This window comes from Pelophylax lessonae (genome assembly GCF_965119305.1).
Source record: "Pelophylax lessonae genome assembly, chromosome: 7".
In the NCBI taxonomy this organism is placed as follows: Eukaryota; Metazoa; Chordata; class Amphibia; order Anura; family Ranidae; genus Pelophylax; species Pelophylax lessonae.
Genome location: NC_138774.1, coordinates 285,240,625 through 285,264,372, shown reverse-complemented (window position 1 = coordinate 285,264,372; position 23,748 = coordinate 285,240,625). Strand labels below are relative to the sequence as shown.

The 23,748-nt window shown below is 46.0% G+C and overlaps 1 protein-coding gene across 1 annotated transcript in view; it reads right to left on the bottom strand.

Annotated features, from left to right (window-relative positions):
- The window catches only part of BRCC3 (BRCA1/BRCA2-containing complex subunit 3), a 68,573-nt gene that overhangs the window by 18,224 nt on the left and 26,601 nt on the right, over nt 1-23,748 (bottom strand). The window contains exon 5 of the mRNA XM_082264659.1: nt 23,287-23,342. Within this exon, the coding sequence (XP_082120785.1) occupies nt 23,287-23,342 (56 nt within the window). The remainder of the gene's footprint in view (nt 1-23,286; nt 23,343-23,748) is intronic.

The following is a 23,748-nucleotide window of genomic DNA, read 5'->3' as shown; positions in this document are numbered from 1 at the left end:
TTAACTCCTAGAGCTCTTAGATTCACTGACTTATGGATTCCTACATTACTGTAAAAAAAAAAAAAATGTATTTCTTTAAAAAAAAAAAAAAGTTTTTGTTTTTTTAAATCTCCTATTAAAAAGAGAATTAAAAGATAATGAAAGAAGCCCCATATTTCAGTATGTATATAGTTTGCAAAACTTTAAAAGTTACACTAACATCTTTTTTTTTGTCCCATCAATACTCTTCTTAGAAGTGTTGTGGAAATATTATTTGTGTGGACATTTTTCAGGATGTGTTTTATTAAAGTTGTGGGGAGTTGCAGAGGAGGGGAGAGGCTCTGGAGAAGCCATAGAAATTAGCATGGGAGGAGACAACAGAGCTAATACTTGGAAGTGCTAGAGCATGGAATAAAATAAAAATGAAAAATAAAATAAAAAAATAAATAAAAAAAAATAAATAATAAAAAAAATAAATAAAAAAGAAAGAAGACAGGAAGAGACAGACATCACACTGCATCAGTGTCTAGGAGCAAAAACTTAGTGGATCTGATAAAAATTGGACTTTATTGGGTATGGTCTAGCTCAGGGGGGTCTTCAAACTAAGGCTCTCCAGTTGTTCAGGAACTACAATTCCCATCATGCCTAGTCATGTCTGTGAATGTCAGAGTTTTACAATGCCTCATGGGATGTGTAGTTCTGCAACAGCTGGAGGGCCATAGATTGAGGATCCCTGGCTAATAATGGAGCACCACATGGAAGGTGAAACATTCAAAATTTTATTGTGATAATGGTTAAAAACATATCAGATATTGTCATATAAAATACATTGCAACTTGTACATGGCACACAAAACATAAAAAGGACATTCGGTATAATTCATATGGTTTGACGCGTTTCACAAAATAGATGAGAAGTAGCTTCCTCATGAACCATTATGATTGACTAGTGTCCTTTGTAGCTATTGACAAAGGCAATCTACCTTGACATCTGTAGCTCCAGTTAGCCCATACAGCTTGAACAGAAATACCTCCAAAAATTACCCTCAAGTGGGTCACAGAGGAGCCTCGAGGGTGTTGTGGATCGGACCAAACCTAGAGAAGCCAAGGGGTCTCAGCAGGTAAGGTGTATATCCATACAGAGATGGAAATGCCACCTGCAGCCACCAATTAGCTAGACCAGAGGTGTCAAAGTTAATTTAATCGCGGGCCGCATCAGCATTATTATTGCCCTCAAAAGGGCTGGTTGTATCTGTAAGACTAGATGTCCAGAGCATCCCCTACTCTTACATAAGACATCAAGAGCCTCCCCACCATCAGAAATTGAGTCACCCACCCACCCTCCCTTACATCACAGTGCACCCCCTTAGCTTGTGCTGCTGCTGGGAAGAAGCTGTAGGCATTGCTGAAAAGCAAAAAGTACAAGGTCTGGAAGAGGGCCAGAAGAGGGCTGGAGCTCTCCTGCAGTTGCAGGAGAGGTGCAAGGGCCACATGAAATGGCCTTGAGGGCCGGATTTGGCCCGCGGGCCTTGTGTTTGACACCTGTGAGCTAGACCATACCCAATAAAGTCCAATTTTTATCAGATCCACTGTAAGTTTTTGGTCCTAGACACTTATACAGTGTGATGTCTGTCTCTTCCTGTCTTCTAAATTTATATAGATGTGGGTATGGAACTGGCATGTGTTGGTTATTTGCAGTTCCTCATATATTAAAATAAAAATAAAATAAAATGAAATAAAAAACAAATAAAAAAGAAAAAAGAAAATAAAAAAAGAGAAGAAAATAAAAAAAAACAAAATAAAAAAAAATAAAATAAAAAAAGAAGAAGAGAAAATAAAAAATATGAATCCGAACTGGACAATCTCGCAGACGAGTCATCCATGGTCTCAGACAAAGCTTTATTGGTCTGAGCTCCAAAAAACTGATCGGTAGTTTTGACTTTTCCACTGTCCATGTTACCTGAGTGCAGAGCTTTCCCAGCACCCCGGCCCAGCCTGACAGGCTGGCATCCGTGGTCACCACGGTCCAAAACAATGGCAGGAAAAAAAACTTACCCTGGCATAGTGCTGGTGAATGAAGCCACTACAACAGAGCAGACTTTGTGTTGTGGCTCAAGCGAATCAAATTGTCCAAGGACTTCGGATCCTTGTTCCATTCCAAGAATCAACCTTGTAAAAGGTCTCGTGTGGAACTGAGCAAATAGAACCCCCTCGAAGGTCGATACCATCAGACCCCAGGCACGCATGCAAATCGGACATATTGTTTGCCGACAGCAACCGAATCGCCCCCTGTAACTTCTGCAGCTTGTCCAGAGGAAGAAAGACGCTCGCCAAACCGGCATCCAGAGTCAGGCCCAGATAATCCAGTCTCAATGAAGGTATCAGGACGGATTTCTTGAAATTGAAAACCTACCGTTAGTTCACCGGTAACGGTCTTTTCTTACGAGCCTTTCCAGGACGGCCCAACATGAGAGATGATAGGCTCCTCCCTACCGGAAACACAATCAATTAAGCACATTTAAAAAGGCCCCACCCTTCCCCTCTAGCCCCAGTTGTAATAGAGTAACTTCCAACAACCAAAATTTAATTGAGAGAAATGTTTTAGACAATATTATAGGCATTTATCACCTACAGTCATGCATAACATTATGCACCCCTTTAAATAGGGTGGGTAGGCGGGCCGCCCTGGAAAGGCTCGTAAGAAAAGACCGTTACCGGTGAACTAACGGTAGGTTTTCTCTCCTCACCTTTCCAGGACGGCCCAACATGAGAGGATAATAGAGACCTGCCTACCTTAGGCTGGGACCACTGCCTGCAAGACTTTTCGGCCAAAGGCTAGGTCTTGTTGAGACAGTATGTCAATGCGGTAATGTTTCAGGAAGGTGTCATGACTGGACCAGGTGGCTGCCGTGCGGATTTGTTCCCATGAGGCTCCTGCCTTCTCAGCCCAGGATGTGGCGACGGCTCTTGTTGAGTGCGCTTTTATCTTGGTTGGAGCAGGAAGGCCTGACAATTCATTAGAAGTGGTAATTGTTTGCCTAATCCACCTTGCTAGTGAAGGCTTTGAAGCCTGCAAACCCTTCCTAGGCCCTGAATGAAGGACCAGTAGATGGTTTGATCTCCTGAAATCTTTTGTTCTTTCTAGATAGGTGAGGAGAGCTCTTCTCACATCAATACAATGGAAAGTTTTTTCCTTGTCATTTTTTGGTCTATCACAGAAGGAAGGTAGATTTATCTCCTGCGTCCTGTGAAAGGAGGATGCTACCTTAGGTAAGTATAAGGGATCTGGTTTTAGGACTATCCTATCTGGGAAAACCAACATAAAAGGCTCTTTAATAGACAGAGTCTGTAAATCACCTATTCTTCTAGCTGTAGTGATAGCTAACAAAAAGGTTTTTTTTAAGGATAGAAACTTTAAAGAAATTTCTTTTATTGGTTCAAAAGGATCTTTAGATAATGTGGTGGGTAGGAAAGTGCGCTGATTCAATATAGGGTGTGCTGCTACCTTCGAGTGTATGTTGTAGAATATGTAAAGAAATCAGGTGCGCTGCCCTAGTGCATATGTGCAACATACAAAATGATGCAAACAAATAAACCAAAAATGCAATAATAATGCAAAAAAATGAAAACGTATGCAATTCATGTAAAACAAAAAATGTCCAGAAGGTGACTAGTGATACACCAATGTGCAATAAACATCCATGTTATAAGTCCATAAATAAAGTGGAAAAAATGGTGACAAACTTCCAGCTTGGGGAAAGGTGAACTGTGATTGGAAGGTGCAAAGTCCCACCACCAGCTTGGCCTCTTACCAGAAGTTAAACGTTAAGGGCATATATGAATATGACCGCTCCAAAGGTCATGCAGCCAGGTAGAAAAGTTCCCAGAAATACAGAAGGCACTCTGACACACTCGTGCTCCCTAGACTCTTACCGGACAAAAGCCAAACAAGAAGCCTGGTTCTATGGTGATGAGTGGTCCTGCCGGGGGTTACTGGACTCTAGGATGGCTGATGTAGTTGCTTGTGTCCAAGAGGAACAGACCCAGTCAGAAAGCCTGACGAAAGAAGATCCTGCCAAAAGGTGACTAGACTCTGATTGGCTGCTGTAACTCCTTAGTCTGGTTGACCTCAATAATAGGGGACACAACAGAGGGGACCGCAATAGTGCATTACCAACAGTAGATTTTTATTAAAAACAAATGGTTGCACTTACAGTTGTGAAGACAATAATAGCGAGTTCCCTCACGGAGGAGCTGTATGGCGGGGTCCGCCTGCAGTGCGGACCGCTGCCTGGTCTAGATGTGATGACGCGGCGCCTCCTCGCTGACGCGTTTCTCCCGATAGGGCATCCACTTAGATAGGAGGTCATCACATCTAGACCAGGCAGCGGTCCGCACTGCAGGCGGACCCCGCCATACAGCTCCTCCGTGAGGGAACTCGCTATTATTGTCTTCACAACTGTAAGTGCAACCATTTGTTTTTAATAAAAATCTACTGTTGGTAATGCACCATTGCGGTCCCCTCTGTTGTGTCCCCTATTATTGAGGTCAACCAGACTAAGGAGTTACAGCAGCAAATCAGAGTCTAGTCACCTTTGGCAGGATCTTCTTTCGTCAGGCTTTCTGACTGGGTCTGTTCCTCTTGGACACAAGCAACTACATCAGCCATCCTAGAGTCCAGTAACCCCCGGCAGGACCACTCATCACCATAGAACCAGGCTTCTTGTTTGGCTTTTGTCCGGTAAGAGTCTAGGGAGCACGAGTGTGTCAGAGTGCCTTCTGCATTTCTGGGAACTTTTCTACCTGGCTGCATGACCTTTGGAGCGGTCATATTCATATATGCCCTTAACGTTTAACTTCTGGTAAGAGGCCAAGGTGGTGGTGGGACTTTGCACCTTCCAATCACAGTTCATCTTTCCCCAAGCTGGAAGTTTATGTCACCATTTTTTGCACTTTATTTATGGACTTATAACATGGATGTTTATTGCACATTGGTGTATCACTAGTCACCTTCTGGACATTTTTTGTTTTACATGAATTGCATACATTTTCATTTTTTTGCATTATTATTGCATTTTTGGTTTATTTGTTTGCATCATTTTGTATGTTGCACATATGCACTAGGGCAGCGCACCCGATTTCTTTACATGATCTTTAGATAATGTCTCTAAGACCTTATTTAGGTTCCAGGGAGGGAACCTGTCTTTTATAATATGAGTAACTCTACTACTGGCTAACAAAAATCTCTTAATCAGTGGATCTTTTGCCAAACTGGTGTCTAGGAAAAAGGAAAGAGCTGCGATTTGCACCTTGAGGGTGTTAACTGCCACACCCTTATCTACTCCATCTTGCAAAAACTCTAAAATAATTGGAGTAGAGGTGGAAGCAAAATTCTTTTGTTTCCGCCAGGTACCGAATCTCTTCCAAATTTTAGTGTAGATGTTTCTGGTTACCGTTTTTCTACTCAGTAAGAGTATCTATCACTCTGAGCATCCCTTTGCCTTGAGTATTTTTCTTTCAGTAACCAAGGAGTCACAGGACGGAACTCTGGGTACTGATGTTGTACTAGACTCTGGAATGTAAGGTCCGAGGGAACTGGTAGATGCCACTGGCGAGCCATGGGCATTACCTCCTGGGATAGGGATCCTGCTCTTTGGAGAGGTCTGGGAGTGGACCGAATTAAATTCCGTCCTTAATCCCCGGTCCATTTGTGGATTCTTTCTGGAAAGGGTATCAGAGGAGGGAAGATATTGGCTGGTTTGCGTAGCCGCTGTCTGTTTCTGACATGGTCGGACCCCCACTTCAGAGAGTTCTGGGCCTGTGGAAGGAAGATGGGTTCCTTGTGCAAGGTTTTTATCCTTCTTGCCCAGAGGCGTTTTTGGAAGGACCTTAGTTTTCCTGTCAGGGGTTGATCCCCTGAAGTGGCCGGGATGCTTCCTGTATTCTTTTGAGTTTTGATCTGGTAGTGTTTTTCCATGGGTCTTGATGCCACCAGGAAGTGGGAACAAGGCCCTCGGAAACACCGGGCTTTTGGTGCTGGTATGCGCACCAGTAACTTCCCCAGTCTTTGAATCCTTGGAAGCATCCTGGGTTTTTCCCTTGCCTTTCTTTTGGTAATGTGTATAGGGGTCATTAGAGGGACTATAAGAGCAGTTTTTGGATTGTAGTCTGTTTGCAGGGAGTTGGGGGAGAAAAGGGAGGTTGTCACTCTTTGTTAGAAAAAAGGGATCCAGTCCAACCCTTCTTATGACTGAAAAGTCATTTTTTGTCCCTAATAGCTGCGTTGGAAGAAGAAGGAAAATTTCTTGTCTTATCCCTCCGGAAGCTCCAATTTTTTGTAGCTTCTCTCCTGTTTGGCTGCTTATTATCCCTAGGGCCACGAAAAAAAACTTTTTATTGGTTTGTTTTGTTTTTGTGGGAAATTTAACCCCTTTTTCTGAGGATCTAGAAAGGACTTCATCAAGCCCTGAACCAAACAAGAGAGATCCCTCGAATGGAAGACCACAGAGCTTGGTCTTGGACGTGATGTCTCCTTCCCATTCCTTAAGCCAAATGGCCCTTCTGGCTGAGTTCATAAGTGCCCCTGTCTTTGCAGTGGCTTCTACTGAGTCTACTCCGGCGTCTGCTAGATATGCTACTGCCTTGGCAATTGTTGCCAGGGCGTCTTGGATATCCTGGGCTTTTAGTTGAGTAAAACTTCTATTTAATTTCTCTACCCAAGAAAAGGCATTTCTAGCGACACAGGAAGCTGTTAGGGCTGTCCCCATTGCTTTAGCATTGGAATCCCAAGCTTTTCCCAGCAATGTCTCTACTTTCCTATTCATAGTATCTTTGATACTACCTGCATCAAGAAAGGAAAGGTCTGATTTCCTGGAGACCTGTGCTAGGGGGGCATCTATTTTTGGCCTTTTAAGGAATTTATCCGCATCCTCATCTTTAAAAGGGAAATCTTCTTTTCCAAGAATTCCCTTTGCTTAACCTGTTTTCAGGCACTTGCCATTGGTGAAGGATTAGACTCTTTAGGGAATGATGAATGTGAAAAACCCTAGAAGGGTTTCTTCCTATCCCCTTGTAGAGCTTGTCCTGTGCTGAGACCTCCTTAGGTAAATCAGGAATCTCTTCTGTAGCATATATAGCTTGAAGAAGACTCTGCATGTTTTCTAATCCAAACAGGTTTTTGGTAGACTCTATCTCCTGAGAGGTATCCGAGTCCCTATTATCCCCATCCTCTAAACAGGATGGGGAATTTGAGCGGTTATCTTCTGGGAATATACTACCTGTGCTGATGGAAGACCTTGTGTAGCTGTTGTAGTGGCTGCAGGCCCTGCTATACAGAGAGGGTTTTCCTGATGAGAAGTCCCTGCTTTTGCTGAAGGATCTACCTCTTCCACTCTGATAGCTGTAACTAAACTAGACCGCACTGCTGCAGTGGCGGAGCTAGACTTTTAAAACAGGGGTGGCAAGGTATTATTTTGGGGGGTCAATATACATGTGTGTGTGTGATATATATATATATATATATATATATATATATATATATATATATATATATATATATATATATATATATATACACACATACATACATACATAAGGGCTGGGCGATAAATCGATTTAATCGATTTATCGATTTTTTGGTTAGAAACGTTTTTTTTTTTTTGAAACTCGAGTTTTTTTTTTATAATACTTTTTTCTCCCTTGCAGCCGAACTCCGCATCTGTACAGGCCGGGGCTGCGGCGCGCTGATAGGTAAAGTCTCCCCGGCCTGGATGTGACGTCAGCTGCCGGGAGAGGAAGCGGGCGGTGCGTCTGTACAGACCCACTTCCATTTGTTTGGAACAAGCAGGACGCATTAGTTGCAGTCTTGTGCACTGCTCTACATTCACTACAGATGTCATCGTCCATCTTGGGTGCAAGCAGGAGAGACTGTGGCTATGTTCCTGCATACAATATGGGGCCATGATGGAGAATGAACATTTGCTATCAAGTCTGCATGAACTTTCATTCAAACAGAAGAAGCTCCTCAGTCAGTCTGCAAATACACATTTCTCACTCTGACATTTGATATATCTGACTTTATAATTTCAAATTGGGCTATAGTATAAATTAGAAGAGTTTGTCCATTCCAGTGACCACCACCAGTCATTTATCACTCTGACATGTGATATATCTGACACTCAGTGACTTTCATTTCACATTGGCCCAGCCGCCCATCATGAGCTATAGTATTAATTAGAAGACTATCATCCATTCCAGAGACCACCTGACCAGTGACCACCAGTCATTGACTGGTGGTCAGGTGGTCTCTGGTCTGGAAGAATGGATGATAGTCTTCTAATTTACTATTAGCTCATGATGGGCGGCTGGGCCAATGTGAAATGATAAAGTCACTGAGTGTCAGATATATCACATGTCAGAGTGAGAAATGACTGGCAGTCATTTCTCACTCTGACATTTGATCTGACAGTGACACTCAGTGACTTTATCATTTCACATTGGCCCAGCCGCCCATCATGAGCTAATAGTAGTAAATTAGAAGACTATCATCCATTCCAGAATCCAGAGCGAGAGACCTGAGACCACCAGAGAGACTTACCTAATGGACGATTACAGCAGCAGGAGGAGGTAAGGTTTAGGTGGTACTAACTGCAGCTGCTGGTAGACAAGACTCGAGGTCACGCCACGGTGAAGAAGAAATCCTCCACGGTCCAGTCAGTGTCCACCCACCACGTGACATGCCGGCCCGGCCCGCCCCCGCAGCTAGTACTCACACACACACACAGGCTGGCCAACCAATCACATGCGTGAGTAGCGGCACAGCGAACCAATCAGGTGTGCAGGCACGCTTGATTGGTTAGCTGTGCAGCGGCTCACACGGCGGCGCCCGCTGCTGTTGCTGCTCACCGCGCTGCGCACTCTGCCTCTGATTAACAGTCAGTCTCCTCCTCATCTGAGTCATCCATCTCCTCTCGGTCTCGAGAAGAACTAGCTAGCTGCGGCCGGCGGCCGCCCACTCGTTATAGGAGCGCAGCGCGAGCGAGCGGGGTGGCAACAGGGGTGGCGAGGACTTTGTCTGGGGTGTCAAATGCCACCCCAGCTAGCCCTCTGGCTCCGCCACTGCACTGCTGACATAGTAGAAAGCATTTGTTCTTGCATACTATTAAAAAAAGTCTTTCATAAAGTCTGAAGTTTCCCTTCCTGACAATTTATGAATACACTTATAGCAGAATGGTCTAGTGTGGGAACTGGGTAACTTATCTGAACAATAACCACATCTCTTATGCACAGTAGGTACTGAAGTAGCCTCTTGTGAACCGCCCTGGATACAATAAACATTTAAGTATCACCCTTCCTAAAATGACATCAAAAAGTAGGGACCATAGCATGAAGGTAAAACAAACTACTAGGGTCAAGGAAATGAAATAGTTCCAGGCACATGTCGGCTACTAGCAGGCTTTCCCTAGGTCAGTAAGGATACGAAATATCACTTACCTTGTCCGATCTGGTTCTTAGCTGCCGACACCTGGGACTGTCTCTCCTCCTCCTTCCCCGGAGGTTGAGTCATGGAGGACCTCATTTCCGAAGCAGGAATCCTAGCTGTGGACGTCTTGGAATCTGCTTTACCGCTGTCTAGCGGTTCCGGCGTCTCCTCCATGCTTCTTTTCCTTCCCATGTCGCGCTCCTCTGACGTCTGTGCCAGAAGTTCCGGTTTGAGAGCGAGGTCTGGAACGCCCATCCTCTTGATTGTGGCGGCGGGAAATTCAAATCTTCAAACAGGAGGAGAGCTGCTAATGCCGGAGAACAAGACCTGGAACCACTAGGAAGCGACTGAGGGCTTGCCAATGGGCGACCTGTGAGTTCCCTCGGACGGGAGTGCAGGGACTGCTCCGCTTGTAAGGTGTGTCCCCCCCCCCCCCTCCACTCCAGAGAGTTTCAGCGAGGGGAGCCCGTGGCTTTCTGCCGAACCTGGCTCACAGGGTACCTTCATCAACTCCTATGAGTCTGCAGGTAAGTCTTTGTGCTGCATTTCTTTGGTAGGAAGAAACACAATCTAAACTGGGGCTAGAGGGGAAGGGTGGGGCCTTTTAAATGTGCTTAATTGATTGTGTTTCCGGTAGGGAGGAGCCTATCATCTCTCATGTTGGGCCGTCCTGGAAAGGTGAGGAGAGAAATTGATGTTCCACCCGAACTCTTGCAGGGTTCTGACAGTGATCGACAGATCTCCCAACAGGGCTGAATTAGAGTCTGCTCTCAATAGGAGATTGTCCAGATACCCTACCTAGTACCACAATCCCCCATTAGCATAGCAATGCCAACACTGGTGCCAGTAGCTTGGTTAAAAACCCTGGGGGCGTAGGCGAGACCAAAGGGTAGACGCCACAAATTGATAATGCTCCTCTGCTACTGCAAAGTAAAGAAACCGCTGATGCCCAGCGTAGATAGGGATGTGTAGATATGCGTCCTTGATATCTATGGAGGCCAAGAAGTCTTCCTGGTGTAAGCACGCCACTACCATGCAGATAGATTCCATCCAAAACTTCTGTACGCACATGAAGCGGTTCAGAGCCTTGAGATCCAGGATTGGACGCACCTTGCCCTCTTTTCTGGGCACGGTAAACAGGTTTGAATAAAACCCTTGAAAGCATTCCTGAGAGGGAACCGCCACAATCACCCTTTGTGCAAGCAGATCTGGTACCGCCTCTCGTACATCCCTTAACCGATCTGGAGATAGATGAAGATTGGATGGGAAAAACCTGTCTGACGGCCGAGACCGGAATTCAATCTTGTACCCTGGTTGGATCAGTCCGTGAACCCATTTGTCATGATGAATCATGGAATTCCATGGTTCCGGAAAGAAGCAAAGACGTCCCCCCCCACCCCAGAAGCGGGTGAGGGCGCCCCTTCATGCAGACAAGGATTTGTCTGCAGAACCGGACTGGCCAGTCTTTAATTTACCTGACCATGACTTCTTGGAACCTCCAGAAGATCTGAACGGCTTTCCTTTTTCTTGCGACCCAGAGGTACGAAAAAGTCACCTATGAGCAGTGAAGGAAAGCCCCAGTCTATGACGTGGCACCTTGCCCTTAGAGGATTGAGAGAGAAGAGTACTCTTCCCACCCGTAAGACCTTTGATCAGTTCATCCAGAGAGGTTCCAAAAAACCTCTCTCCCAGGTGGCATCGGAATGTCCCTAACAAAAAGGACGTAATATCGCCCCCAAGGTAGGAACCTACTAGGGGAGGGGGGGGATAACTGGGGGGAGGGGGGTCTGGTATGTCCAAGAGGCCAGAGGAACTGAGGGATCTCCCGAGGCTCTGACCATTCCCAGGAGGGGGCCCACATCCACCCCGAGACCGCCAGAGGATTGGGTGGATAGCATTACTCATCATACCACAGTACCAGGTGGGCGCCACTCCGAACAGGCCACCTCCCACCCGGGGTGGGGGTGCTGCCAGCCAGGGAGTACACTGCGACTCAGGGCGTTCCAGTTCGTCACATACCAGCGAGACGATGCTCTTGTAGGCTCGTCCCCATCCATTAGGGCTCTGTCGTGCCATGCCCGCTATCCAGGTTGAGAGACCTTAAGGATCTAGATTATCCAGTCCGAAACCCAGTCGGCTGTTGCTTGTAGTTCTCCAGGAACTCTAAACTAGTAAATAAAAATGACAAAAAAAAATTGGATTTTTGACTTACCGTAAAATCCTTTTCTCTTAAGCTCATTGACCGACGCAGTCCTCTTTGATTAATATCAGTAGGGTTATACTGCCCCCTACAGGAGTAGGGCACTAGGCAGGAAAAACGTTATGGCCACACCTTAGGGGCAGTTCCAGAGGGTATATCCTCTCTCTCCCTGCTACAGGATGTCAGTTATGTAACAAAGCAGTGTCAGAGAAATTAACCCAACTCAAAATAGAGGGGCAGGTACTGCGTCTGTCAATATGCTTAAGAGAAAAGGATTTTACGGTAAGTCAAAAATCCAATTTTCTCTGTCGCTCATTGACAGACGCAGTCCTCTTTGATTAATATCAGTAGGGACATCCCAAAGCAGTGCCACAAATGAGGGGTGGGATAACAGAAATCAAAATCCAATCCAGAAGGCCCAACCGAAGCCAACCAGAAGCATCAAGGACTCATCGAGCAAAAAGATGAGACCCAAGTGAAAAACCCAACAAACCCTCGAGGTAGACCAACGGTCTCCTCCAACAGCGGCCTGCAGAACCTTGCGGCCAAAAGAGGCATCCGCTGATGCCAGCACATCAACCTTATAAAATTTTGTAAAGGTATGAACCAACGACCAGGTAGTCGCCTTGCAAACCTGAACCACTGACGCCTGATGGCGGAAGGCCCAGGAAGCACTAAGCGCTCCAGTGGAGTGCGCCTTAACAGGGAACGGAGGAACCCGACCCTGTACCACCGTCTGTCTGATCCATCTAGAGATGGTCGCGGCAGATGCAGGCAACCCCTTTCTAGGGCCATCCGTGATCACAAAAAGTGAAACCGTCTTACGAAACGAGTCCGTAGTAGTCAAGTATACCCTGATCGCCCGAACCACATCCAAGGAATGTAACGCAAACTCCCGAGGATGACTGGGCTTAAGACACAGGGAAGGTAGTACAATATCTTCATTTAGATGAAAATCTGAAACCACCTTAGGAAGAAGGATGGATTCGGACGAAGAACCACCTTATCCCTATGAACCACCAGATATGGGGAACGACAGGACAATGCGGCCAGTTCTGACACCCTGCGTGCAGAAGTAATAGCCACCAAGAAGGCCACCTTCTGAGATAAGGTAAGCAAGGGAATCTCCCTGATATTTTCAAAGGGAGGTTTCTGAAGAACCGACAACACCAAATTAAGATCCCAGGGCGGTAAGGGCGCGCGCACCGGCAGAGCCAGGTGCCGCACCCCCTGGATGAAATTCCGCACCAAGGAATGAGTAGCCAGAGGCTTCTGAAAGAAGATTGCTAACGCTGAAATCTGACCCTTAATAGTGCTCAAGGCCAGTTTCTGCTCAACCCCCTGTTGCAGAAAGCCAATATCCGGGCCACCGAGTAAGAACGTGGAGGAAACCCAAGGGATTCACACCACGCAATGTAAGACTTCCATGTGCGATGATAGACCTTTCTGAAAATCGCTTTCCTCGCTTTAATCAGAGTAGGAATAACTGAAGCCGACAACCCCTTGTCCTTCAGCACCTGGGTCTCAACAGCCAGGCCGTTAAGCCAGCAATCGTAAAACAGAATGGAAGATCGGTCCCTGAGACAGCAGATCCTTCCTGAGAGGAAGTCGCCAAGGGGCGTCCGCGACCAGCCTGACCAAGTCGGCGTACCAGGCCCGATGAGGCCAGTCCGGAGCCATAAGGATGACTGGAATTCCCTCCACCTCTATCCTGCCAGCGCGTCTGCGGCGTCCGCCTGAGTATTTCGGGAGCGGGCTACCAACCTCCGCACCTTCCTGTTGAGCCGAGATGCCAACAGATCCATATCCGGGGTTCCCCAACAAAGGCACAATTGGTGAAATACCTCTGGATAAAAGGGACCCTTCCCTTTGATCCAGAATCTGACGGCTGAGAAAAAACTGCCTGACAATTTTCCACCCCCGGAATGAAAACCGCGGAGAGAGCTGGAACAAATCGTTGCGCCCAACGAAGGATGCCGGCCACTTCTACGGCCGCCAGGACACTCTTGGTGCCCCCCTGGTGATTGACGTAAGCCACTGCCGTGGCATTGTCCGACTGGATCCGCACCGGGCTGCCCCGGAGCTGTTCGGTCCAGTGAATCAGACAAAGTCTGATCGCTCTCAGTTCCAATACATTTATCGGTAACCTGGATTCTTCCAGGGACCAGAGCCGCTGAGCAGATCGTCTGCCGAGAACCCCACCCGGATAGACTGGCATCCGTGGTGACAATTGTCCAATAGATTGGAAGAAATGACTTCCCCTGACTGAGCATTGGTGACCGAAGCCACCAAACCAGAGATTCCCTGGTCCGTTCGCTCAGCCGGATCAGATTGTCCAGGGAATCGGGATTCCGGTTCCATTTGAGAAGAATCTCCTTTTGAAGAATCCGGGTATGAGACTGGGCAAACGGTACTGCCTCGAAGGAGGCCACCATCAGTCCCAGAACCCTGATGCAAGTCCACAGGGAAGGCCAGTTGACGGTCAATAATAACTGAGTCGCCGACTGAATCTTCCGGAGTTTCTCCGCCGGGAGAAACACTTTTGCCAAGGATGTATCCAAAGTTAGACCCAGATAATTCAGTCTCCTGGTGGGGACCAGGGATGATTTCTGCCGGTTCACCAGCCACCCGAACTCTTCCAAAGAGATCATAGTGATCTCCAAGTTTAGCAACAGAGCCTGCGGAGACTCCGCATGGAGTAGAAGGTCGTCTAGGTAGCCTAGAACCGAAATGCCCCGCTGTCGCAACAGGGCTAAAACTGGGGCCAAGACCTTTGTGAAGACCCGGGGAGCAGAGGCGAGACCAAAGGGTAACGCCGCAAACTGATAATGGTTCTCTCCCACGGAAAAGCGAAGAAAACGCTGATGTCCTGCGTAAATGGGAATGTGAAGATAGGCATCCTTGATGTCTATGGATGCCAGAAAATCCCCCTGATGCAGGGAGGCCACTACTGTGTGAATGGACTCCATCTTGAATTTTTGCACCTGGACAAAATGATTGAGCGCTCTTAAGTCCAGAATTGGACGCACCTTGCCCTCTTTTCTGGGTATTGTGAATAGGTTCGAATAGAACCCCTGAAAACGTTCTGTCCAAGGAACGTGGACCACCACTCCTTGTTGCATCAAATCCGTTACTGCCCCCCGCAAAGCTTCTAAGCTGTCCGGGGATAGTCAGATATTGCAAGGGAAGAACCGCACCGGTGGAAGTGATCGAAACTCGATCTTTTATCCTGACCGTATGACTTCTTGAACCCATTTGTCTGGAATCCTGGAGAGCCATGGGTCCGGAAACCGGTGAAGACGTCCCCCCACCCCAGATATGGGTGGGGGCGCACCTTCAGGCTGTATTGGTCTTATCTTCAGGTCTGGCAGGGCCTGACCTTTGTTTGCCCGACCAGCGCCCTTTGAAACCCCCTGGGGGGGCTTTGGAGGACTTCGCCTTATCGCCCGCCCCAGAGGAGCGAAAAAACTTTTTATGAGCGGAAAAGGAAGGTCCCCGTCTGCGACGCGGTACTTTCCCCTTATTAGTCTGTGGTAAAAAGGTACTCTTGCCACCAGTGATACCCTTGATGATCTCATCCAAGGTGGCACCAAACAGGCGATCCCCTTGAAAGGGGAGATTCGCCAAGGCTTTTTTGGAAGCCTGATCTGCCGACCAGTATTTTAACCACAGCATACGCCGGAGGACCACCGCTGAGATCGATACGCGCCCCATTAATGGAGCGGCATCCAGGGCGGCGTCACAGAGACATTAGGCTACGCCAAAATGGCGGCCCACGGAAGGATGGCGGCTCTGCATCTCTAATAGAGGACTCCTTGTGCGATAGGTAGGTGCCTGATAGTATCACCCCTCTGCACAATGTTTCAACAGTAACGCCCGCGGCGCCCTGTCTCCATCCTTACTGACATCAGTCATGGACTCCTTAGTCCTTATATAATGCAGGCTTTCCTTGCAGTGACAGACTCCTATAGATTGTCAGCTCCCAAACCAAGCCTCCTAGAATGGTATAAACTCACACTAGCAAGGGGGAGATATGTGAAGTGTGTCACTGGATAGAGGGGAACCCGGGGTCATGAGGGTCCGACCATCCACCGAGGGGCCCGCATCCACTCCCAAAACCCGACAGGGGGAGAGGGGGAACATTCTACTCACCATACCGGAACAGGCGGGCACCCACTCCTAACAGAACCCCTCTCCACCGAGGTGGGGGGGCTGTCGACCAATACGGACGCCGCGACTCTGACTGGTCGTAGGCGACCTGGCGAGACATTTAACTCGCGGGGTCAGTCCCCGTCCAGTGGGACTATGTCACGGATGACCCATTGCGGAGCTAGGGCCTGCACGCGCTCGTAGGCCGGCTGGGGTGACCACTGGATCTCAACATCCAGCCCGTCGCCCAGCTCCAGCATAATTGCTTGAAGATCTCACAGGAACAAAAACTGGAGAGAAAAAGCGAACTAAAAAAGATTTATCTAAAAAAAGCTTGCCAGGACCAGAGATCCCAGCAAGGAACTTAGGTCCTTACTCCTGACTAGGCAGAAAAAAAAAACTGACATCCAGGGAGAGAGAGGATATACCCTCTGGGACTGCCCCTAAGGTGTGGCCAGAACGTTTTTCCTGCCTAGTGTCCTACTCCTGTAGGGGGCAGTATAACCCTACTGATATTAATCAAAGAGGACTGCGTCTGTCAATGAGCGACAGAGAAATGTCCTTTTTAAATAGTCAAGACCAAAAGTCCCAGCTAGGAACTAGGTCCTACTTCTAAACTAGGCAGAAACAAACTAAGGGCTGTAGCAGAGTGTGTGGGATTATGCCTACAGGGACAGCCCCCATAGGCGTGGTAAAGCTTTCTCCTGCCTAGTGTCCCATTCCTGATGGGAGGAGCATAGCCCAATGGTCTAAGAAGATATGGAGCTGCATCTGTCAATGAACGATAGAGAAAACTTACCGTTAGTATACTGGTAACGGCCTTTCTCTTAATCCTTCCAGGACGGCCTACATATGAGAGATTGTGGCTCCGCCTCACAGGGGAAACAACTAATTTGCAGCTGTTAAAAAGGTCCCACCCATCCTTGAGCTTCAGTAATAGAAAAGTAGCTTTCCAACCGAACTTTCAAGGAATATAGTTATTCAATAACATACAGCTACACATATATATACATATTTTTTAAAACTCACCACCATCTTGGGCGGGAAGTAGGCCGGCCGTCCTGGAAGGATTAAGAGAAAGGCTGTTACCGGTACACTAACGGTAAGTTTTCTCCTTTCATCCTTCCAGGACGGCCTACTTATGAGAGGATAATAAAAGGAATCCATACTGGCCTACCTTAGGGCGGGACCACTGCCTGTAAAACCTTTCTGCCAAAGGCAAGGTCTTGTTGCGACAGTACTTCCACACGATAGTGCTTTAGGAAGGCATCTTGGCTGGACCAGGTGGCGGCATGGCGGATCTGCTCCCAGGATGCTCCGGCTTTTTCGGCCCAGGAAGTTGCCATGCCCCTTGTGGAACGTGCCTTTAGACTTGTTGGTGTGGGGGTACCTGACACCTTATATGACATACTAATGGCTTGTTTAATCCACCTAGAGATTGAGGGTTTTGATGCTTGTAATCCCCTCCTTGGTCCAGAATGTAGAACCAATAGGTGGCTAGATCTTCTAAAGCCCTTGGTTCTTTCTAAATATGCTAGAAGACATCTTCTTACATCTAAGCAATGGAATTTTTGTTCTTTTGCACATTTAGGTTTTTCACAGAAGGATGGGAGAACCATCTCTTGAGTCTTATGAAAAGATGACACTACCTTGGGTAGGTACAGTGGGTCTGGTTTAAGAATCACCCTGTCTTGGAGAATTTGCATAAAAGGTTCTTTTATGGATAAGCTTTGTAAATCTCCCAGTCTCCTGGCTGTGGCGATTGCCAACAGAAAGGTTAACTTAATTGACAAAATGTTTAAACTAAAACTAATTTTGTTCAAAGGTTCAAATGCTTCACTAGATAATGTCTCTAGTACTAGCGTTAGGTTCCAAGCTGGAACATTAGTTCTGTTAATTGGAGATACTCTTCCCCGGGCTAACAGAAACCTCTTAATTAAAAAGGTTCTTTGGTCAAACTTTTGTCTAAAAAAAAAAAAAAAAAAAAACAGAAAGTGCCGCTACCTGTACTTTAAGGGTGTTCACCGTTACCCCCTTATCTACCCCATCCTGTAAAAAATCCAGGATCCTTGGGATTGAGGCAGAGGAATCCTTCTTCTGACTCTGCCAAGTACAAAATGTTTTCCAGATTTTGGAATAAATTTTCCTAGTTACTGGCTTTCTACTTGAAAGGAGGGTCTCAATGACTTTGTCTGAGCATCCTTTTTCTTTTAATATTTGGCGTTCACTACCCAGGCTGTTAATTGAAAAAAACTGCGGTCTGGGGTGAATCAGAGGTCCTTGTAGCAACAGGTCTGGATTTCTGGTAGTTTCCATGGTACTGTCACTGATAGGGATACCAGGGTTGCAAACCACGTTCTTTTTGGCCACCCAGGTGTGACTAGGATGAGGCGTAGTTGCGGCCATCTGCTGAGTTTCTGCAGAACTCTTGATATTGGATTCTGTGGGGGAAAGGCATAAGCTAGCCTGAAGGGCCAAGGTTGTGCTAGGGCATCCAAGCCCAGCATATCCTTCTGTTTTGTCAGAGAAAAGAACTGTTCTACTTTTCAGTTCTGCCGAGTGACAAACATGTCCACTTCTGGTTGACCAAATTTTTGGACTAGGCGTTGGAAAATTACGGGGTTCAGTTCCCATTCTACCAGTTTGATGTGATGACGACTGAGGAAGTCCACTTCCCAGTTGTCCTTCCCTTTTATGTACATGGCTGAAAGGGAAATAACTCTTTTCTGCCCAGCCCAGTGTATTCTGAGCTAACTTTAGCAGTGAGCTTGATCTGGTCCCCCCCTGATGATTCAGGTAAGCTACTGCTTACCTGAATTGCATTGTGTGAATGAACCTGGACTTCTTTCCCTAGAATGTCCTTCTCGAAGGCTTTTAAAGCCTTTTCTACAGCCTTCAGCTCCCTGTAATTGGAGGAGGCTTGACTCAGCTCCAAATCCCAGGTACCCTGGGTTCGTGCTTCTTTTAGGTGAGCTCCCCACCCCTCGGCACTGGCGTCTGTGGTGATCCTTACGGGTAGCTCTTGACCCCATAGTCGCCCATTCTCTAGGTTTTGGGGGACTGTCCACCATTTTAGTGACAAAATTACTTGTGGGGACAATGTAACTTTTTCGTCTATGGAGTCCTGTCTCTTGTTCCAAGAGGCTAGGTGAAAGAATTGGAGGTCTCTTGAATGTAGTTGGGCCCATTTTACAGCTGGAATACAAGCTGTCATTAGCCCCAGAACCTGCATGATCTGTCTCCTGGAGCAGCAGGGATGAGAGCAGATGTTTCTTACTGCCGAGACCACCTTTTCCCTTGGGAGAAAGAGTTTTTTGAGTCTGGTATCTATTTTGTACCCTAGATACACTTGGACTTGTGCTGGTTGTATTGAGGATTTCTCCCAATTTAATAGCCATCCTACCGCTTGCAGAACTGACATCACCTTTTGGGTGTCTGCCATAGCCTGTTCTTCTGATCTTGCAAAGATCAACATATCGTCCAGATACGGGATCAACTTTAGGCCTTGTAGGTGAAGATGGCCTACTACCTCGGCCAAGATTTTTGTAAAGATCCTTGGACTTGCTGCCAAGCCAAAAGGAAAGCTCTGAACTGCCAATGTGCAGTACCTTCTTACATTACAATGGCGAATCTGAGAAATGCTTGATGTTCCAGATAAATTGGAACATGTAGGTAAACATCTCTTAAATCCAACGTTGTCATAAAGACATTTTGGTACAGATTTTTTCTGACCGTATAAATGTTCTCCATGGAGAACATTTTGTATATTAGAAATTTGTTTAGTTTCTTTAGATTTATAACTAGTTGGAATTTTCCTGAGGGTTTTATAGCACAAATATGTGGGAATAAAAGCCTTGGAATGCCTGACCCTTTGGTACAGGTACAATTACCCTCTGCTCTGCTAGTTCCTGAACACCGTCTAACAGTGCCTTCCTCTTTTGTTCTATTTTCGAGGGATAGGTCACGGTTATATCCGGTTCCGGTTGTGAGACAAACTCCAGTCGGTACCCTTCCCGGATTATCTGAAGAATGTAGGGGCTAGCAGAGATGTTTTCCCATTGGGAAGCAAAATGGGTCAGTCTGCCCCCTACCCTGATGCTGGCGTCAGTTGAATTCTTTGGACTTAGGTCCAGGTTTAAGGAACAACAATTTATTTCCTTGTTTTCCCTTCTCAGGACCACCTTTCCTGGCCCTAAACGGCCTTCTTTGATTTTTGCTTTGGAAGTTTCCGAAAGGAATATCTTCCTGTTTTGTCCTTTTTCTTAGTGGGAAATTTTTTCCCTTTTTCTGCAGATCTGGACAAGGTATCATCTAGTCCTGAACCGAACAGTAATGAACCTTCAAAGGGTAGGGCACAGTCTTACTTTGGAGGCTATATCACCTTCCCATGCTTTGACCCAAAGCGCCCTTCTAGCAGAATTTACTAATGCTGCTGTTTTTGCAGATGCTACTATTGACTCCACAGCCGAGTCTGCTAAGTAGGATGCTGCTTTACCAATCATAGCTAGGGAATCTATCAGGTCTTGTGATCCCGCCATAGTGCGGACATGTTTTGACAGTTCCTTGAGCCAAAAGTCTGCATTCCTGGCCATACAGGTATCAGCTAAGGCTGTAGTTCTATTATACGCATTAGAATCCCAGGCTTTACTTAATAAGGATTCAATCCTGCGATCCATAGGATCTGTAATATGCCCGGCATTTTCAAAGGATAAGTCTGTTCTTTTTGATAGTTGTGCCAGAGGAGCATCCAGTTTAGGATTTTTTGTAAATACCTCCAATTCTTGAGGCTCAAAGGGATACCTTCCCTTCCAGCTATTTGGCCTGGATAAGGCATGTGTAGGGAATTTCCATTCTTGGTGTATTATGTCTTTTAATGACTGGTGAATGGGCATGGTTCTGTACTGGGCTCTTTCCAAGCCTTTGTACACCTGGTCTTTACTGGAAGACTCCATTACTGGGGTAGGGATTCCTTCAGTGTCATGTACCACTTTAAGTAGACCCTCCATATATTCCAACGAAAAAAGATTTTTGTTACTTTTAAACTTCTCTTTTTCCTCCTCACTGTTACTTTCTGAGTCCTTATCCGAACTGGAAGGACCTCCTATGTAACTAGTGCCTTCCCCTGGATCCTCTTGTTCCCTAACTTGTGTTGAGGGAATGGTTTAAGACTCTGACCAGAGGGATGAGGGTCCTCTTGACCACCCACTGTCCTGGGAGGATAAGCTATCTTTCGATACTTCCTCTGCTGGGATTTGAGGGATAGCTGCTGTAGTCCTGAATGACTGAATAGTAGCTAACATTTGCTCTTGCATAGATTTAAGAAAATCTTTCATTAGGATTGATGCTTCCTGCCCTGCTAACTTATTAATACAAGTATGGCATAAGGGCTTTAAGTAAGACTTAGACAATCTGACCCCACAGTTCCCACATTTTCTAGACATGCTAGCGCTAACAGTGGAAGGGGGTCTGGCAGGGGCTTCCTCTGTAGGGATTGCGGACATCCGTGTCTCTTTTTGGGGCACTTTCAGCCCTCTCGTAGCCGGAGAATCAGCCATGTTACTAGCGCTGAGCTCACATGGACCCGGCGTCTCCTCCACGCTGCGCCTCTTCTGGGTATCACCCACTCCGCCTTTTCCGTCGGAACTTCCGGTCTCCATAGCGAGGCTTGGGGTTTACCGACTGGCGGGAAATTCGAAATCCTTACCGCCCAACAGAGCTAATGGAGGAGACTTCCTGCAGAGACAAACAGGACTTCAGGTATCGAGGGACCTTCACTGTAAGGTAAACCGCACTACCTGGTATGTTGGCGACCTGAAAGCTCCTGTTTCCAGGACGCAGCTAGGGAGAAAAAGCTGCCATTAGGCCGACCGAAGCTGCCTTCCAGGGGTACCTCTCAGACAGTCTTTTGCCTTCAGGTTAGTAAAAAAACAAAACGTTCCGATGTGAGGTTGGAAACACAACTGAACTGAAGCTCAAGGATGGGTGGGACCTTTTTAACAGCTGCAAATTAGTTGTGTTTCCTGTGAGGCGGAGCCACAATCTCTCATATGTAGGCCGTCCTGGAAGGATGAAAGGAGAAAATTACATTTTACATTTTTTTTTTTAATCACTTAAGCCCCGGAAGATTTTTTTGCGATTCGGCACTGTGTGAATTTAACGGAAAATTGCGCGGTCGTGCGACGCTGTACCTAAACGAATTTGACGTCCTTTTTTTCCCACAAACAGAGCTTTCTTTTGGCGGTATTTGATCACCTGTGCGATTTTTTGATCATGCGCTATAAACAATAAAAGAGCGTCAATTTTGCAAAAATAATATTTTTCACATTTTTTTTTATATGAAATACCCCCAAAAAAAAAAAAAAAAAACTGTAAAAACCAAAATTTTTGAACATTTTCGGCCAATTTGTTTTATGCTACATATGTTTGGTAAAAAAAAAAAAAAAAAAAAAACGCAAAAAGCATATTTTGATTGGTTTGCGCAAAAGTTATCGCGTTTACTAACAAAGGGAAAGATTTTTGTCATTTTTGGTGGGGTTTTTTTTTTTTTTTAACATGTAATGGCGGCGATCTGCGATTTTTTTTGCGGTACTGCGACATTGCGGCGGACAGATCGGACCCTTGACTGACATTTTTGACACTTTTGGGGTTACCAGTGACATTACTACAGTAATCAGTGCTATACATATGCACTGTTACTGTAAAATTACACTGGCAGTGAAGGGATTAACTTTTTTTTAGAGGGAGGGGTTATGCGTGTCCCTAGGGGCGTGATTCTAACTGCGATTGGCTGTGGCTTGAGGTGTAGGAACAGTGATCAATGGTCCTACATAGTAGAACCGTATGATCACTGTTTCTACACAGGGGAGAATGAGAGGCGGCTTGTTTACATCAGCCGCCTGCTTTTCTCCCTCTGCACCGACGATCGCCGCGTGACCGGCGGACATCGGGCGCGCGCTCGCTCCCTAGACCTTCACAGGCTAGCGACGTAGTACTACGTCGCTCTGCCTGTGAGGGGCTGACCGCCGCAGTAAATAGTCGTGCGGCGGTCGGCAAGCGGTTAAACAAAGGTTCCCTTTAAAATAAAAAAAAGACAAGCTAAGACCGAAGTCCCAGCCTAGGTCCTACTCCTAAACTAGGCAGAAACAAACTGAATCCTATAGCAGAGTGAATGGGTGTATGCCTGCGTGGTAAAGATTTTTCCTGCCTAGTTTCCTACTCCTGTAGGGGGCAGCATAACCCAATTGTTTAGAAGAATATGGAGCTGCGTCTGTCAATGAACGATAGAGAAAAAATAAATGAATGGAATCGGTGCAATCCTATATCTAATCTATCTAATTTATCGTGCTGTGTATATTGATGGCGCTATACAAGTACTAATAATAATAATAATAATAAAATAAAAACTATTCATGATTTCTAAAAGCATTTCATGACTTTTTTTTTGAACAGATGTTATGTTCACACACAAAAATACTTACTCGGTGCTCTTCTGTGCTTGGACAGACTGGAAACAGGTATACAAAATCCGTCCTGTCTAAAGACAAAAGCAAAAAGGAGAAATAAAATGTAGAAAAGAAAAAAAAAAAAAAATGTAATTATATATTATATAAAACAAAACACACACACACATATATATATATATATATATATATATATATATATATATATATATATATATATATATATAAAAAAAAAAAAAAATATCTAGTAGAGCTGTGTCCCCATGAAGTCTTTTTATTTGTATAAACACAGTACCGGGAAAATTGCACATATTTTTTAGTATATCGGAACCAATAAGGATCTAGTATCTAGTAGTAATGTATTTACTACACAATATATGGAGCCCCCACTCATTCACCCTAAAAAAAAAAAAATAGTCCACCTCCCCCCCCCCCCCCCCTCCCACCTTACATGGCCTAGGCGGAGGCCTCCATACATAT